General features: G+C 39.4%; 2 protein-coding genes across 6 annotated transcripts in view; one reads left to right on the top strand and one right to left on the bottom strand.

Annotated features, from left to right (window-relative positions):
- Positions 1–2,475, bottom strand: part of CEP57L1 (centrosomal protein 57 like 1) — a 74,265-nt gene extending 71,790 nt beyond the window's left edge. For 2 of the 5 annotated variants that reach the window (XM_054490027.2, XM_054490026.2), the window contains exon 1: positions 2,226–2,475. In XM_054490027.2, coding sequence (XP_054346002.2) covers positions 2,226–2,336 — 111 coding nt within the window. In that variant the 5' untranslated portion in view covers positions 2,337–2,475. Of the gene's footprint in view, positions 1–1,901; positions 2,201–2,225 lie in introns of those variants that run through there. The other 3 variants (XM_063667059.1, XM_063667060.1, XM_063667058.1) reach the window with 2 other exon arrangements.
- A 128-nt stretch (positions 2,476–2,603) lies between these two features.
- Positions 2,604–18,078, top strand: part of SESN1 (sestrin 1) — a 105,878-nt gene continuing 90,403 nt past the window's right edge. Inside the window, exon 1 of the mRNA XM_054490022.2 lies at positions 2,604–3,680. Coding sequence (XP_054345997.1) covers positions 3,402–3,680 — 279 coding nt within the window. The 5' untranslated portion in view covers positions 2,604–3,401. The remainder of the gene's footprint in view (positions 3,681–18,078) is intronic.

Here is an 18,078-nt window from a genome sequence, read left to right as displayed (position 1 = left end):
GAGAGCAGTATATGAAGTTAGTCTGAAAGAGTACCAGATGATGTCAGGCTTTATAAAGGAGTTTTGTCTTTAACAGTAGTAGGACACCATTGAATAGTTTTAACCAAGAGAAAATCTGATCAGATCTGCAGTTTCAAAAAATCATTCTGGCAGCTACAATGGAGAACTAATGGAGGAAGGCCATTGTGAATAATTGCTACTGTAGTGGTCTTGAGAGATTATCGCAGTTTGAAGACAGGTGGAGAGAAAAATATATTTGAAGGATATTTTGGGAGATAAGGTTGGCAGAACTTCGTAATAATTTGTCCATAGAAGTATGAAGGGCAAGAAGAAATAAAGAATAATGTTTAGCTCTCAAATTGTCAAAAGTAGATGGATAGTAGAGTCCTTTGCTTAAATAAGGAACACTGAAAAAGAATTAGATTCATAAGAGATAACTATGCATTTGGTTTTAGGTATGTTGAGTTTGAGATGCTTTTGAGATATCCAAGAAGAAATATCCAAGAGATATTGTGAAAGCTGAGAGGTGAAGCTGAATGGAGCTATTCATTTGCGAGTCATAGGTGTTGGTGAAGCCATGGGTATACATGAGATCATATTTAACTACGGCATAAAAAGGCACCCAGCCTTAAGAAACTACCCGACCCTTTATGGGCTGGATAGAGGATGAAGATCCCAAAAAGGAGATGAAAATGGAATGGTTTTTGTTTTGCTTTTCCAATCACACTCATAAGTTATTCCCTTTTTAAAATTCAGATTCAAACTAGAAGTGTTAGAATGTAACAAGGCTTTTGAAATTAGACCAATTCATCAGAACTATGCATCTATTCAAAAATAGCTCACTTACAGAAACGATGTAAAGAATTCACAATACCTGTCTCTTTGTAGCTTCAAAGTACATCAATACACAAAAAGCACCCTTCCCTTCCCACCCCACACCGCCAAGTATGCATTATTTGGCTTACCGACGTTTCCTGAAAGTACCATATCTCTCACTCTGGGCCTTAACATATGCTGTTCTTTTGGTCTTCATTTCCCCTGGGATAAAGATTTCCCTGACTTTCCAAGATTGGGCTAAGTCATCTCCTTCTAGACATCCCAGTGATATCATATATTACTGTAACTGTATGTCTAACAACTAGTTCCTCTAACTAGTAAAACTGTCTTTTTCATTGTTGTATACTCAGTGCCTAGCAAGATGAAATTTTTAGAATTTAGTGCAATGCAATTCTGCAATGTAAAGAATTAAAATCTACACCGATTATCAGTCCACTGATGGCCGTTCAAACCTCGATTTTTCTCAAATAATAACTTTTTAAAAGCAAACTAATTTTAAGCAAATGACTGAATCTCTTGAAAAAGTCGACTAAGTTTTGGAGACTTTTACGGTTTTGCTTTCTTTTTCATGCGGTATCCTTAAAGCCTGCAAGAATTCCTATCTAGGAATACTGGGGATTCTTTTAGGAGATGGATTTGACAACTTGCTTTCAAAGCCCTGCCTAGGATTTCATTTGACTGAGCAAATAAAGCCCAGAACATCCCTAAGCAAAGGCAAACAAAGGTGCAAACGCGCAGAGATCCCAAATCCACCCGCGTGTGCCCACAGAAAAGGGTGGAAGCAGAGGCTGCAGTGCGAAGCTCCAGTTTCCACAGCATCCTTCCTTCTTGGCCTTACTTAGGCCGCTCCCTGCGACCCTTGGGATCAGGATCCCAAATCCTCGCCTCACCCACCACACCCCGCGCTTGGGCAGCTGGACTAGTCTTTCCCACGCAAGTCACTGGAAAAAGTCCTTGGACTAAGGGAGGCCACCCTAGATGGCTTTGTCTCCAAAATCCCAGAGGAAATGGAGGAAGGAAAAACTCTGTCAAGGAAAGGTGACAACCCAGCTTACACTGCTTACCAAGCAGACGCTCTCAGTCAGCCCCTGCCACCGCTAACCGTTGGTTCGCGGGCACCCACAGGCAACGTCGCGGTGGCCCCTGGGGGTTGTAGTTTCTGTCGCAAACAAAACGCGCCGGCAGCATCAAAACTACATTCCCCACAAGTCAACGCGAAGACGTCCTACCGACTTAAATCTGGGGTTTGGAATAATAAAGAGGCCGTCACTACTTTTAGGGTGATCTTAAATGCAGACTCAATTTCTTCCAGGAGTCCCTTCGCGCCCTCTTTCTTTGTCGTGCTTGTTTTATGTGTGACGAAGTCTCAGTGTACTTCTACGTCTTACTTTTTCCTTCCCCTTCTCCAGGACAGACTCCAAACGTCCGGGAACGGAAACTGCCTCAGGGCGCAAGCTTAGCGCCTCCGGAGGGGCTTGGCCCAGTTCGCAGTCACGCATGCGTAGCAGCCGGCAGCGGCTGGCAGCCGCGCGCGGCGCACTTGGGGTCCGGAGGTAGCCTGCCAGAGGGCGGGGCTTTTTCCTATGGCTTTGCCTCGGCGGGTCGCGTCTGCCTGGGCGGGGAAGAAGGCGCTGGGGCCGGGGCGGCTCCTGGTTTGTGCCGGGCGGAGAAAGGGGAGGGGCTGGGGGTGAGGACCCCGTCTCCCCTCCCTGCTCCCGCCCTCTGGGCTGATCCCCACCGATGGGGCTGGGCGAAGGGCGGGCTTTGCGCCTCGGGCCCCGCCGCCCCGCCAGCTCCGCGGCCCAGCCTGGCGCTCGAGGATTGCCAGGGCCGCCTTGTGTCCTCTGGCTCGGCGGTGGTGGGCGAGGGCGCAGGGATCGGAGAAGTAGCGTCTTCCTTGGGATCCCGAATTGGCGGGGCTGGGGACGCTTTTTTTCACCGCCGCCTGCCGAGACTGCGGCTGCCCGAGACTGTAGCCCTCCGACAGCGCCCAAGCCTCCGGCCGCTGCGGCCAGTGGGCCAGGGTTCGGCGAGCATTCCCTGCCGGCGCCCGGCCGGCTGCTGAGGCGCTGGGAGGAGCTGCGGAGGGCGGGGACTGGTGTCGGAGAAGGGGCGGGGTGGGAACGCCGGAGAGAACCTGGTGGCTGCACAGACAAAAAAGCCCCGAATGGCTGGAGGGCGTTCAAGTGTTACCAGCCTTTTGGGGCAGAGCACGGATTTGACAGCTCCACAACGTGAGGATATCCACTGACCCCGCGAGACGGAGGAGAACGCTTCCCCGAAATTCTCTGCCCACCAAAGCCAGCGCTGCAAGGTTGCAACTTTCCAACTTTGTTTTTCCAGAAAGAAGACTGCCCTTTCGTGTACAAGGAGAGGGTGAGAGGGTGATCTAGCTTGTAGATCGGCTGAAGGCACCAGTGGTTCTAAATGTCACCCAGATGTGTGTTTTCATGACGATTTGATTTCTCTGATTTTATTTTTACATTTTTCATTTTAAAAATACAAAGTGATTTTTTGGGGCATGCTGAAAGGTAACTGAAGACCGCAAAGGAAAAACTATTGTCATGGCTGAAGGAGAGAATGAAGTGAGATGGGATGGACTCTGCAGTAGAGATTCAACTACTAGGGAGACAGCACTGGAAAACATTAGGCAAACCATTTTGAGGAAAACCGAGTATCTTCGTTCGGTGAAAGAAACACCTCATCGTCCATCAGACGGGCTTTCAAATACCGAGTCTTCGGATGGGTTGAATAAGCTACTTGCTCATCTGCTTATGCTTTCTAAGAGGTGTCCCTTCAAAGATGTGAGAGAGAAAAGTGAGTTTATTCTGAAGAGCATCCAGGTAAGGAAGAGCATTTTAAATACAACTATCTCCCTAGTACAGTTAAATTTTACTTGCCATTATTCACGTTGTGTTTGTTTCTATTAGGTTGTTATGTAAAGTTTGATTATGAGTTGACATCTTTAAATAGAGTGTTCTGTAAGTAAACAAGTAGTGTTTTTCTAGAGAGTTTTAGGCAGAAACTGCTTTGCTCCTGGAAGAATATATGAACACTACAGTTAATTCCAAGTAAATACTTGTTTTTCCTTGTATTTCTTTTTACATGTTGTTGGGAAATGTAGCCAGTGTGTTTTTTCACATTGTCACAGTGTTCTGAGTGGAAAGGCTCACATTTAAAAGCCTCTAAAATGATAAAGGATATTAAATGTTTCCTAGTCAGCCTGTTCAAGATAATTAGTGGAACAATTTTCTCTTATTTTTAAAAACAAAACAAACCAGGATGTGTTCTCTAAATGCAACCTCTCTTTTTTCAAGAAGAGAATTATATAAAATAATAAAAACCTATCTTAAAAGAAGCTAACATCTTCATGTTGAAAAGGTGGACCCAGGTGGGGTATTTGATAGAAACACTTTTATGGCAAATTGCTCAACCAGCTTTCTCTGTGTTTACCTGAATTGTGTTTTTCACATGTGTAGCTATTTAAGATATGAGTGCAGCAGGTTAAAAATATTATAGTTTTTCCTCCATTTCGTTCATAATTTATCCTGTTTTATTACAAGGTGTCTTAGAAGACTTTTTTTTTAAGTTTTTAGATATTGAGAATATTCAGTAACACCTTATATATGCTTGTCAATCTTTACATTTCTCAATCCACGTGTGTTGTCCAAAGTCCTGTATGAGAGGTTTTTAAAATTTAAAATATACTTGGGTAACTATGTAAGTTAAAATTGACAGTTTTTATATACTGGCTTGAATTTAGTTTAAAGCAACAGAAAAATAATATCCACAAAATGAAGACTCTATTTAAGATCTTGGGATATTTCTTCTCACTAACACTTTGGAAACAATTGTTACAATTCAGAGTTACCAGAGAGGAATTAATATACTAGGTAACTGAAGTTTACCCTTTGAAACACAAAAAGTTATTTCTCTATCTTCTAGACTGTAGTGACGATAACAACCATTTTTGTCCATAATGGGGTGATCATTATGCATATCAACTATTGTTGTGCAGCAAAGGGTGGAGGACTGACTATATGATCCATTAGTTTTTATATTTTTGTGTGTAATTTTTGTAGTTTTTCTGATCTTTCCTTTGCCGTCAGGATACTTGACTTTGGTCTCTTCCTGATCTTTCATTTTGCTGCTTAATTTATATTAGAATGGGAAACCAGATAACCAGTCGTGTTAAGAGTTATATTGAAAATAAAAGTAAGCAGGCTCTGGGGAGCATAGTATCAAAGGATTTCAATATAATGATAAATAAATGGGTACTGGAGTCAGAGTTGGGCTCAAATTCCACTCCTTTACTAATGTCCTTGCCTGTAACCTTGGGCAAATTCCTTGACCTTTCTTAGCTTGGATTTCCACATCTGTAAAATGGGAATAACAACACAGAGCTCTTGTGGGAATTAAATGAGATGTAAAGTACTCTGGTATATATTAGTAGATGTTCCTCTCCCTTTCATAAGTGGAATACGTAGACTATGCGATATATATTTCAAGACTCTTTCATCCTGCAAAAGGACTCAAGAATTTCCTGGGAAGTTTCCCTATAGACTTATACTCCTTTTTTCCATCTCTGCATCTATTGTACAATTATAACAGGCAATTTACTTACATTGTGTTATAAGCACATGCTTAAGTGTCTGTCTCCCATAGGAAGGCTGTGAGTTCTTAAGAGTACTGGCTGGGACCTGGAAGCTACTAAATAAATATCCAGTGGATGAACAAATTTATTCTTTCTTTCTTTCTGTTTTTCATCAGTAGTCTGAATAGATGAAGTTTTCAGTTTAGGGAGTTTCCACCCCAGCATCATTCATTTATGCTTGCAGTTATGCAACAAATGTTTATTGAACTCCTGCTGAATGTCATTCTGAGAACTGAGGACCAGTGGTAACAATTTTGACATCATACCAAAGGGAAACAGACCATAAAGAAGTAAACAAATATAAAATTTAATTTTAGATAGTAAGGGAAAGCTTTCCTGAGGCAATGACATTTAAGCAGAGACATGATAAATGAATAAATATTATCCATGTAAAGGTGAGATTTGTGAGGGGACATTCCGGACATAGGGAACGGTATGTATGAAGGCCTCATGACAAGGAGAGCAGATGAGTTCTAGGAGCCGAAAGTAATGCAATATGGCTGGGGCAGACAGTTTGAGGGTGGCGTGAATAGCTTAAGAAGACATACTCTGGAGTTTGGCAGACCTGGCTCTGATACTGTCATGTGTCACTTAATGACGGTGATACACTCTGAGAAATGCATCGTTAGGTGGTATCATATTTGTGTGAACATCATAGGGTGAAATCACACAAACCTAGATACTACACACCTAGGCTATGTGGTATATAGCCTGTTGTTTCTAGGCTACAAACCCGTACAGCGTGTCACTGTACTGAATACACTTTGGCAATTGTAATGCAATGGTAAGTGTTTGTGTATCTAAACTTAGAAAAGGTAGAGTAATAATGTAGAATTACAATTGACCCTTGAACAGCATAGGTTTGAACTGCGTGAGTCCACTTATAGGAAGATTATTTTTTCAATAGAAGTTATACTAAGTTGGGTGGAGTGGCTCACACCTATAATCCCAGCACTTTGGAAGGCTGAGGTGGAAAGATCTCCTGAGGTCAGGAGTTGGAGACCAGCCTGAACAACATAGCAAGACCCATCTCTACAAAAAGTTAAGAAAAAAAAATTAGCTGGGTGCAGTGGAGCACACCTGTAGTACCAGCTACTCAGGAGGCTAAGGCAGGAGGATCGCTTGAGCCCAAGAGTTCGAGGTTGCAGTGAGCTGTGATTGTCTCATTGCCCTCTAGCCCTCTAGTGACAGATCAAAACCCTGTTTCAAACAAACAAACAAAAGTTACACTTGAGTGTGCCTGCCTCTTCTGCCTCTCCTTCCGCCTATTCCACCTCTGTCACCCCTGAGATAACAAGACCAACCCTTCCTCTTGATCCTCCTCCTCAGTGTACTCAGAGTGAAGACCATAAGAATGAAGATCTTATAATGATTCACGTCCACTTAATGAATGGTAAATATATGATCTCTTCATTATGATTTTCTTAATAACATTTTCTTTTCTCTAGCTTATTTTATTGTAAGAATACAGTATATAATATGTATAACATACAAAATGTTTGTTAATTGACTGTTTATATTATCAGTAAGGTTTCCAGTCAACAGTAGGCTATTGTTGGCTAAGTTTGGAGGGAGTCAAAAGTTAAACACAGATTTTCAACTGTGTGGAGGGTTGGCCCCCTAACCCCCTTGTTGTTCAAGGGTCAAGTGTGTAATCTTATGAGGTCACTGTTGCATATGGGGGTCTGTCATCAGCTGAAATGTTACGCAGTGTGGGACTGTACTTTATTAGCTCTACAACTTTGAAAAAGTTACATAATCTCTCCTTGATTCAGTTTCCTCATCTGCAAAATGAGCATGATGCTTATGGTTCCTGCCTCACAATGTTGCTGTGAGAATAAAATAAATGATGTTTGCAAAGCATAGCACAGTGCCTAGCATATAAGAAATGCTCAGTTAATGTTAGGTATGCCTGCTATTACTAGGCAGAAACCAGATCCCAGAGGGGCTTATAGGCTATTTAAGGGTTGTGGACTTTATCATAGAAATAATGGAAGCCACTGGGGGATTTTGAGCAAGGTAGTGTAGTGATTGATAGTGTGTCAGAAGGATCACTCTAGAGAATGGATTTCCATGGTCAAAAGTGGATGTGTGACATCAATTAGGAGGTTGTCCTACTAGCCTATGACAAAAGTGATGGTGGACTAGGATGTGAGGTAGGGCAGGAGGGAGTGGAAAAAATTAAAATGGGTCTGGTAGATATCAAGGAGTTAGAAACCACAGGATATAGTATTTAGTTGGATTTAGAAGATGAGGAAAATAACAAAATTAAGCATGGCTCTAAAGTTTTTGGCTTGAGGTACTTGGTGAATTGTGCAATTGTTTTCTGAGACAAAGGAGTGGCAGGGGGTCAATTTAGGGGAAAAATGACTGCTGTTTTAGACATGTTGAGTTTAAGTTGCCTATGAGACATCCAAGTAGAAATAGCTCCTAAATGAATTTCTGCCCCTGATACCACTGTTCTAGTTCTGTCACTGCTATGTCTCCTTCTCCAGATTAAACTCGCCCTCCACTTTTATATCTATCCTTCACATAGCTGTAGAGCCATTTATCTAAAATGAAAATCTATGTAACTTTACTGGCAAAAGCCCTTTAGAATACAATTGAATTTAAACTTCTTAATGTCACATAGTACGCAGCATTATCTGGCTTTCACTTACCTCTCCAGCTTCACTGCCTACCATTTTAGCATCAGCCTCACATGAGAAAGCAAATATTAATTCAAATGTAGCACTCCATAATGCTTTCTGTTATTCATTAGTAAAGCAGCAAAAGCTGTGGTGCATATGCAATTTCTGCAGCTGCTCCTGAAAGCCCTTAATTGCTATAGGTCAGCTCAGAGGGCTATAGTTGGCAAGGGAGAAATGATGACAAGGTGGTAGAATGAATTCAATTCCAAGTAGCTAAATCTGTTAAAAAAAAAAAAATGGACACATTGGGAGATAGCATCTTTTGTTTATACCCCGGTTGTCAATTTATTGATTCCACATCAGCATGTTTAAATGTATTCACATTTTTGAGAAATATTCTGGGCCAGGCAGGCACTGTACTTGGGACTTGAAGATCAATAAGAGTTGTTTCCTGCTTTTGAAGAAGGTTTTCTATTCTCATCCAAGGCTTTATACTGGGTTTTTAAAGAAACTTTAAAAAGAAGAATTACACCTTTTGATACTCTTGATTCTCTAAACAAAGGAATGGGAGTATTAATACTGGCCCACTTTACTAATATAGTCTACTGGTGAACTATAGTCTTGATGATACATGTAATTAAGGAGGAAAATATGAGAGCACATATGTATCAAAAGATTTTGAGGCCTATCCAGAATAGCCAAGTACTTTTCCAAGAATGGTCATTTGGTCATTTTCATAAGTTTGCCAGCAATCAATATTGTCTGAAAATAAATTGGCTTAATATAGAAAATTTAGAATAAGCAACAAAATACTTATCTTTGGTAAGTGGGGTGGTGGAGGCTTTCATTTAGTAAAGTGATTATTACCCGCCCACCTCCAGGAGAAATGAAACTTTCATTGTTGGGTAGGATGCACATTTATAGCTGTTAGAGTTACAGTTGGAGTTGCAGTATCTAGTTGCTATCCAATTGAGTAATAAATAGATTGAAAATTTAACAATAAGTTTATTATTTCACATAATAAGTCTGGAGGTTGGCAGTTCCAAGCTTGATTGATTCATTGGCTCAACTACATTACTTGTCTGCTTTCTTTTTTTTGTTCTCCTTCCTCAGCATAGCAAATGATGTCTCCATTCCTACAGCATGCTATTCCAGGCACCATGTGCAGACATGACTATCTGCAGCTAAGAAGAAAAGAGTTTCTTCCCACGTCTCTCTCTCTCGGGGAAGAAAAGCTTTCCCAGAAACCCTCTAGCAGACTTCCTCTCAGTTTCTATTGACTGGGATTGGGTCACATTCCCTTTTCTAAGCCAGTCATTGATGAGGAAATTGGGCATTTCTATTTTTGGTTTGGACTAATCAGCATTCGGCCCCTAAGGACTAGGAGACCCCCCCCCCCCAATCACTTGAACAGAAAATTTCTCGATGAGGAGAAGCAGGACAGAAGGCAGTCAGGCCTAATTAGAGGCTTCCATTAAAACTGCATGTGTATGTAACTAGATAATATATCACTTGGTCTATTTATAATTTGGATCTGATTAGATTAGAAGCATACTTAATTCATTTATAGTGGGGCTATAAAATATAACAGATTGGAGACATTCTAGAAGCAGATTTGGTCTTTTTAAATGATTGTTTTGTTTTGATTTTTTTTTAACTGCCATTTAGTGAGAGCCAAAAGTCTAAGGTAGTGCATGTCAAACATTCACTGCTGACTCTTAGATATCACAGCAAATAGGAGAGTCCTCTTTCAATATTTACACTAAGCTTCTCTCTTCCATACCGCTATTTTCTGGCCTTTCTTATTTTATTGATACATTGTGAACTCGGTCCCTTTCCCTCAGAAAGCCTTGTGGCTTACTTCTCATTGCCTCCTCTCATTCCTGTCTTTGACCACTTTCCTTCCTTGCTTTTGAGGCTCAGAGAATATTTATTCTCAGGTTTTCTATCCTTCTTTGGATACAGAATGTGAAGAAATTGAAGGCAAATCTTTAACTTTTTTTTTTTCTAAATTGTTTGAAGACAGAGCCAGTTTTTTTTTTAACTTTCTGACTTATAGGAGGAATCATATCTGTACTATCTGTACTCAGTATCTTCTTTATAATATATAAATACATCCTGTCCTATGTTTTGACTCTTCAGAAAGATCAAAATTAACAACCATACTCTTTATGTTTTCAGATTTCATCTATTTTATTTATTTTTGTTTATTTATTTATTTTGAGATGCTGTCTTGCTCTGTTACCCAGGCTGTAGTGCATTGGCGCAATCTTGGCTCACTGCAACCTCTGCCTCCTGGGTTCAAGCGATTCTCCTGCCTCAGCCTCCTGAGTAGCTGGGATTAGAGGTGGGTGCCACCACGCCCAGCTAATTTTTCTATTTTTAGTGGAGACAGGGTTTCACCATGTTGGCCAGGTTGGTTGAACTCCTGACCTTGTGATCTACCCACCTCAGCCTCCCAAAGTGCTGGGATTATGGGCCCACTGTGCCCAGCCTGATTTCATCTATTTTATTCCTGTTGCAGTGCCCCCAATGGCCTCTAACATGAAAAAAACTGATTCATTTAAAAAATATTTTTCTAACATAGTTATTTTGTTTACAAATGGGATATAGTATTTTGTACAAAGATGTTAAACACTTGCATAGTAAATTTTACTTTAAGGTCATGGGTTGTTCATGACATCATGAAGGATCCTCTAAAACAATGGCTTAATTAGAATTTTTTCTCATTTTCAACACTTTGTGTCCTTAAAGTGCTGTATGTGCAGACCATTCATGAAGTAAAAGAATTAGAAAGTAGGTGTGCTGTTGTCTTTGTTTAGAGTTATATTTATTTTTCTTTTGATAAGCCATTAGAAATTTGCCAAATATCTTTTTATCATTTGAATAGGTAATTAATAATTCAAACTGCTAACTTAAGGATTGTTGAAACTTTGGTCTGACAGAAAGTAGCTGTGGAATCTTGGGTATAATAAAGGATTTTTGTTGTTTTTTGAGATGGAGTCTCACTCTGTTGCCCAGGCTGGAGTGCAGTGGCATGATCTTGGCTGTCTGCAACCTCCACCTCCTGGGTTCAAGTAGTTCTCCCTGCCTCAGCCTCCCGAGTAGCTGGGATTACAGGTATGCACCACCACACCCAGCTAGTTTTTAGTAGAGATGGAGTTTCACCATGTTGGCCAGGCTGGTCTTGAACTCCTGATCTTAAGTGATCTGCCTGCCTTGGCTTCCCAAAGTGCTGGGATTGCAGGTGTGAGCCACCGCGCCCAGCCTAATACAGGATTCTTAATCACTTAAAATTTTAATAAAATGGGCACTACTTCGGGTTATGTATTAATCATGAAGAATTTTCTAACTTAAAAATAGGCAGTGTTTATGTTGTAGCAAATTAGCATGGACTGGAAGGAACCATAGACATGAGAAAAATCTTAGAATTTGTGGAAGAACAGAGTTGATGCTGGTCAGGGAGGGCAGCATGCTTAAAGTGCTTAGAAGGATGAAAGTGCTGCTGGAAGTACATCAGCACCAAGCAAGCTTTGCCACCAGTTCTAATCTCTACTTTGTCAGAATTTCTCAAATCAGTTTATTTTTTCACACCATGGTAAAATATCTAAATTTTTAAATAGAAGTCAGTGGAAAATAGGGTTTACTTTGACACATTGTTTCTAGCTCACATTTACTACATTAAGTGAGAAAGATTTGAAATGACCTTAAAGAAATTACTTAGTACTTTAATTAGGCTGGCAGAATATACTCAGGAAATCAGATTTCAGGGATTCTTCAGAATATTTGGTGATTGTATTTCTTTGTGTGTGTGTGTGCGTGTGTGTGTGACGGAGTCTCACTCTGTCGCCTAGGCTGGAGTGCAGTGGCGCGATGTCGGCTCACTGCAAGCTCCGCCTCCTGGGTTCACGCCATTCTCCTGCCTCAGCCTCCCAAGCAGCTGGGACTGCAGGCGCCCGCCACCACACCCAGCTAATTTTTTGTATCTGTAGTAGAGACGGGATTTCACCGTGATAGCCAGGATGGTCTTGATCTCCTCACCTTGTGATCCGCCTGCCTCGGCTTCCCAAAGTGCTGGGATTACAGGCATAAGCCACCGCGCCTGGCCGGTGATTGTATTTCTAGGGGCATTGACACACTAGAAATTTAGGTATGAAAACCTCTGCTAGATAGTCACACTATGGGAACATTATTTTTATGCTTGTTTTTTTTTTTTTCCTGTTGGTTGCTACACGGAGTTAAGCCGGTGTCAATAAAGATACATGTACCATAAAGTTACTGTATAAAAGAAAAAAAAAAAAACTTTAAAAGATGCTTGTTTTTTTAAAAGTGCTTTTTTCACTGGAGATACTTTGAGAGTTTCTGTAGGATGACTATTAGGAGCATTTATTAGATTTTCCCAGTTGGTATTTTAAAATCTGTCTATTACAAGTAGACTCACAGTTTGTGGCACACTTTTCAAATAAATAGATTAAAAACAACCTTTAGTTTGTAACAAAAAAATTCATGTTAAATTTGGCAACATAATAATTATCTGTCTTCTCATGTTCTAATGTCTTTTATGTAAAGAAATCTGATAGATTGTAATGAAATAGGGAATTACCTTGGAAAAACTAGATACTTTTAGCTTTATATTTTACATAAATTTTACCTTATTTTTAATTTTAAAAGTTAGAGGTCTTCTTAGAATTATAAATTCTTTTATTTATTATAAAATCACCTTAGGACAATTCCTAAGCTTTTATTTATTTTTTGTTTGTTTTGTTTTCTTTTGTTTTGTTTTTGTTTTGAGACCGACTTTCGCTCTTGTTGCCCAGGCTGGAGTGCAATGGCGTGATTTCAGCTCACTGCAGCCTCCCCCTCAGGGTTCAAACGATTCTCCTGCCTCAGCCTCCCAAGTGGCTGGGAATACAGGCGCCCGCCACGATGCCCGGCTATATTTTTAGTAGAGATGGGGTTTCACCTTGTTGGCCAGGCTGATTTCTAACCCCTGACGTCAAGTGAACCGCCTGCCTCAGCCTCCCAAGTGCTAGTATTACAGGCGTGAGCCACTGTGCCCGGCCTCATTCCTAAGCTTTTAAACAATACTAAAGGGAAAAAAATTTATGACATGAGCTTTGTGGTTTATATTACCCAAATAAACTTTAATATGTATATATAATCATTTATTGAATATACATATTCATTTAGTGAATAGTATTAATTTAGTATTTTAACTTAAAAGTTGTTTAAATTGACAAACTGGCAAATATATATGCCTTGAAAAATTAACCATACGGCTAGGATAATTTATTACTTTTATTGTAATATTCAGTAAAGTCTAATTAGAATCTTAGTTTACCTTACTAAAAGTGAGCATTTACTGTTTTGATACCTCTGTGTTTGACAAGCACTGCACACTTGTCTTTAAATTTTACATGATTTCATTTTCTAGCTAGTTGGCAGGTGTTAGCTGTCTATAATTATAACTGAGTAATTTTTCAAATGCTATTCATAGCCTAAACACAGCAAGAAATTCTTCCAATCATGTGATAAAAACTGAGCCTTGCAAAATAGTGGTAGAGTGATATGTTCAATGGTACCGAAGGACATATTTAAGAGAAGCCTCTCAAAAGTAAAAAGTAATTTAAATGTCAGGGAGACAGGTTTTCTCACAGTGTAAGATCTCTCAAAGTCATTGATAGTGATTATACCTCAAATTAAGATGTATCTACTTTCTCATTGAACAAATTAAGGTATACATTGACTGACTTAGATTATAACATATGACCTTTGTTGATGACAGTCATTCTGAGTGTGAAAAATTGAAATTTTATTGAGGCAATGTAAATTTTACCATTGAACCTAAGGAATCATTTCTTCTCATTTCATTCATTAGATTTGTGTACGTGTGTGTATCTACTCTCTGCCAAACCCTATGCTTATCTATTTTTTGACATGGGAAAGAAAAGGCTATATATTTCACTCAAGTTTAATAAAGGTTATACTTTAAAAAACGAAAGAAACTTTTTATTTCTGGTTTACTTTATTTCCTAACCATCTATTCTAAGTATTCAGAGTCTTACTTTGACTAGAGATGTTACTTCAGAATGGTATAAAGATCATGTTGAGTTTTCTTACCGGCCATGTGCTCATGAGTAAATTAACCTCTACAGTCTCAGTTTCCTCATCTAGTAATTAACATTTTATTATCTCCCTTGTGGTGTGGTTCTAAAAATTAAGAGATGACATTGGTAAACCATTTTGTAAACTTTAGTATACTGTACAAATTTAACTATGAATAAACTCTTTGAACCTTTGTTTACTTATCTGTAAAATGAGAATAATAATACTTCATACAATGGGTTTGAGAATTATTTGAAAGCGTAAAGCATGTAGAAGTAAGCCTAACACATAGTAAGTGCACAACAAATATCGGTGATGATTGTGATGGTGATGATAATGATGCATTTGATCTAGGTCTTCCATCTAATGAGTCAAACTTGAAACTGCCATTAGTTTAGAAATGGATAGGCTTGATTTTTATGTGATTGACTTTCATACATCCCGCACTTCATCCACATGTATTGAAAATCCCTAATTGCCTTTTGTACATTAAATTCCATTTTAATACATCGTGTCATAGGGTACCACTGCCCCAGTGTAAGTGTTAGTAGTTGCCCAAAGTGACAGCAGATCTGGAGCAACCAGCCCTTCATTGGAGTCCGGCATCATTCTGGTATGCCAGCATGGCACCAGCAGGGAGAGGTTGCAGAGAGGCAACTGCATGGATCATCCAGGTGATCAAGTGCACATGGAGAGGCCCATGGCCAAAGTTTGTGCTTCAGTACCTGGACAGCATTGGAGGATAATGGTCAAGACCACGGGCTGTGAAGTTAGTCAGACCGGGTTTAAGTCCTGCTCTGCCAAACTGTGTGACTGGGCAAGTTACATAACCTCCTTAAGCCTCAGTTCCCTTACAGAGTTATGAGCAATGCTTACTGGAACCCAGTAAGCACTCAGTGAATGTGAGTACTTAGTATTCTATTCTGCCTCCTTCCTCTAGGGGAGGAGATAGGAAGTTGAGCCCTCTAGCACTATATGCCCTTAGAGCCCCCAAGTCTCCAGGCAACTGAGGAAGTTTTAAGCTACTTTGAAGGTTCATTGGTCCTAGGGGAAATAGTGCCTCTAGGAACTATAAGGATTTTTTAAATATTGTTTTAGCTCTCTGGGAACTGGATTTCCCTTACACTGTGTTAGTCTCTTATTTCACTTATAAACATTTAACTTTCAGCATGTCTTCAGGGACACATAATATAGGAAAGCAAGTGATTGTTTGTTTGCTGGTATTGCCAGTAAGCAACCGAATACTCTGCTCCTGGTTGATTCATGTCTAGTACTCCAAGCAAGTTATCTACTATGGAAGTTTCTTTCCTTGATGGTCTAATGAGGACATTAGAGCTGCCCTATCAGTGTTTCTACTGTGCTTCCCCCAATGGGAGCTTGACATATTAAGCAGAAAGTCTTCAAAACAGTGCTTTCTGTATCAGACAGCCTGATATAATTTAGAAGAAAGGAACTAAGCAAGGTTGAATTTGCTTGGTAATATGTGGCAGGTGTCTTTGGGGCTCCTGCTGAGCTCCCATGCCTGCCTCTTTTATCTTCTGTGAATTGGGGTGGATGGGAGGGGAGGGGCAGAGGTGGCACCAGACTTTCCTGTCTTCTTTAAAATGTGCCATGGGATTGGAATCAAGTTGTCTTAAAGAGCCATTAGCAGTCTGTATGCTTTTGAAAACAAGAAGAAAAGGCATTCTGTATGCCACACCTAACCCTTAGCCCTTTTCATGTAATAATTCATTCAACCTTCCCAACATTGTATGGGTAGATATTTTTATTCCCATTTTATCTGTCAAGAAAAAACAAGGCCCAGATGGGTTAAAAACTTGCCCAAGTTATCATAGCTAATGCAAGTTGAATATGTCTTATCCAAAATGCTTAAGACCAGGCTGGGCACCATGGCTCACACCTGTGATCCCAGGGTTTTGTTGGATTGCATGAGCCCAGAGTTCAACACCTGCTTGGGCAACATAGTGAGACCTCATTTCTACAAAAAATACAAACATTAGCTGGGCATGGTGGTGCATGCCTGTGGTCCCAGCTACTTGGGAGGCTAAAGTAGGAGGATTGCTTGAGCCCAGGAGGTCAAGGCTGCAGTAAGTCTAGATTGCACCACTGCACTCCAGCCTGGGCAACAGAGGGAGGCCCTGTTTCAAAACAAAACAGAATGCTTGGGACCAGAAGTGTTTCAGATTTCAGATTTTTTTTTTGGATTTTGGAATATTTGCATATGTATAATGAGATATCTTTGGGACGTAACCCAAATCTAAACACAAAATATATCTGTTTTATATATACTTTATCACATAATCTGAAGGTAATTTTTATGCAATACTTTGAATAATTTTGTGCATGAAATAGTCTGTATTAAGTACTTGTGTGTGGAATTTTTCTACTTGGGGTGTCATGTCAGTTCTCAAAATGTTTCAGACTTTGGAGCATTTGGGATTTGGGATTTTTGGATTGGGGATGCTCAATCTGTAAGAGGAGGAGTCAGGTTTAAAACCCAGGCTGTGAGACTCAAGAGTCTGTGCTTTCCAACATCATACCACATTATCTGAATAAAAATTTAACGTTAAGATTCCTAACAGTGAAAATATATTACTTTCTTTCCCAAATTATTTTCCTTCAAGGTAAAACTTAAAACTTTTCTAGGGGAAACCACATTCTCAGATGTTATTAAGTTGCATATCAAATTCTTATTTAAACCTTGACCCATGTTGAAATTGATTTGAACCCTAGTGAATCTTCATGTTTCACGGTGGTGTATAATTTTCATTATGTTGTCATTATAAAAGTTGCCTGATCGCAAGGAGTCTGTGGACTGTGATCCTGGAAATATGGTGTATAAAAGGCTTATTTTTATATTAAGAGATTCCTAGTAAGATGATTTATTTAATGCACTACCTAAAAGAAAATTTGGTATATTTCCATGAGCAATAGACTCAAGATTAGCTTTGAAAGTTAAAAGAGCATTCTCCTAGCTAGTTCATTGTTGCCATGACAGTGCTGGCAGTGCAAGTGTTGTAGTAACTCCTTGCAATGATCTTATTTTAGACCCTAACGTTTGCAGTGCTGAACGTCCCCTTCCCTGCCCCACAAGTAACTCTAGTGGAAAAGTACTGGTTTTATAACTGGCTTCTGGCTTTATAGCTGAAAGACTGCACTATTATGGGCTTGAAAAAATAGTGTAGGAGTGTTGATTTTTCCTGTGGATTATAAATGTTTGAAATCTCCCAAAATACAGTTTTGCATTACATGTCATACAGCAAGTTGTTTATAGCTAAGAAGAAAAGGGGCCTCAATTGTCTTTAGAAATCAAGCCTAGGTTGTATAATTACATTGAGCTCATACAGAAATCATTCTCCCATTTGTATGCCCATGCGTACTTCAGATTCAACTTATTCTTTTATTCAGTTATTATGGAAAATTATCATTAGAATCATAAAGGATTGTGTTTAAACAATGTAGAAAAGTACTTTTTTGCATCCCTTTCATAATTCAGCATTTATTTACTTAAATTGTAACATTTTAATCTTGATTTCTTAAAAAGCAAACTCACCTAAGTTATATAATGTTCAGAAATTACTCAATTTGAACTGGGTACCCGAACCAACATAATTGTTGAGGCATTTTTAACTTTGTTGCTTATATGTTTTAAATTAGATTTTAAAATACCTCATTGAGATTTTCTAATTGTAAATCCTATTATAACAGTACCATTAAGCACAAAATATTTGCAAATTTATAAGAGTAAATGCCATTTTTATCCTTTTGCATACCATTTGTTAGGTCAGAGTTTTGATATGTGCACTAAAAATCTGTTATAACATGATGAAACAAAATGATTTTGGCAACTGA

The sequence above is a fragment of the Pongo pygmaeus genome, chromosome 5 (genome assembly GCF_028885625.2).
Source record: "Pongo pygmaeus isolate AG05252 chromosome 5, NHGRI_mPonPyg2-v2.0_pri, whole genome shotgun sequence".
NCBI classification, from domain to species: Eukaryota; Metazoa; Chordata; class Mammalia; order Primates; family Hominidae; genus Pongo; species Pongo pygmaeus.
This window is presented reverse-complemented; position numbering and strand designations above follow the sequence as displayed.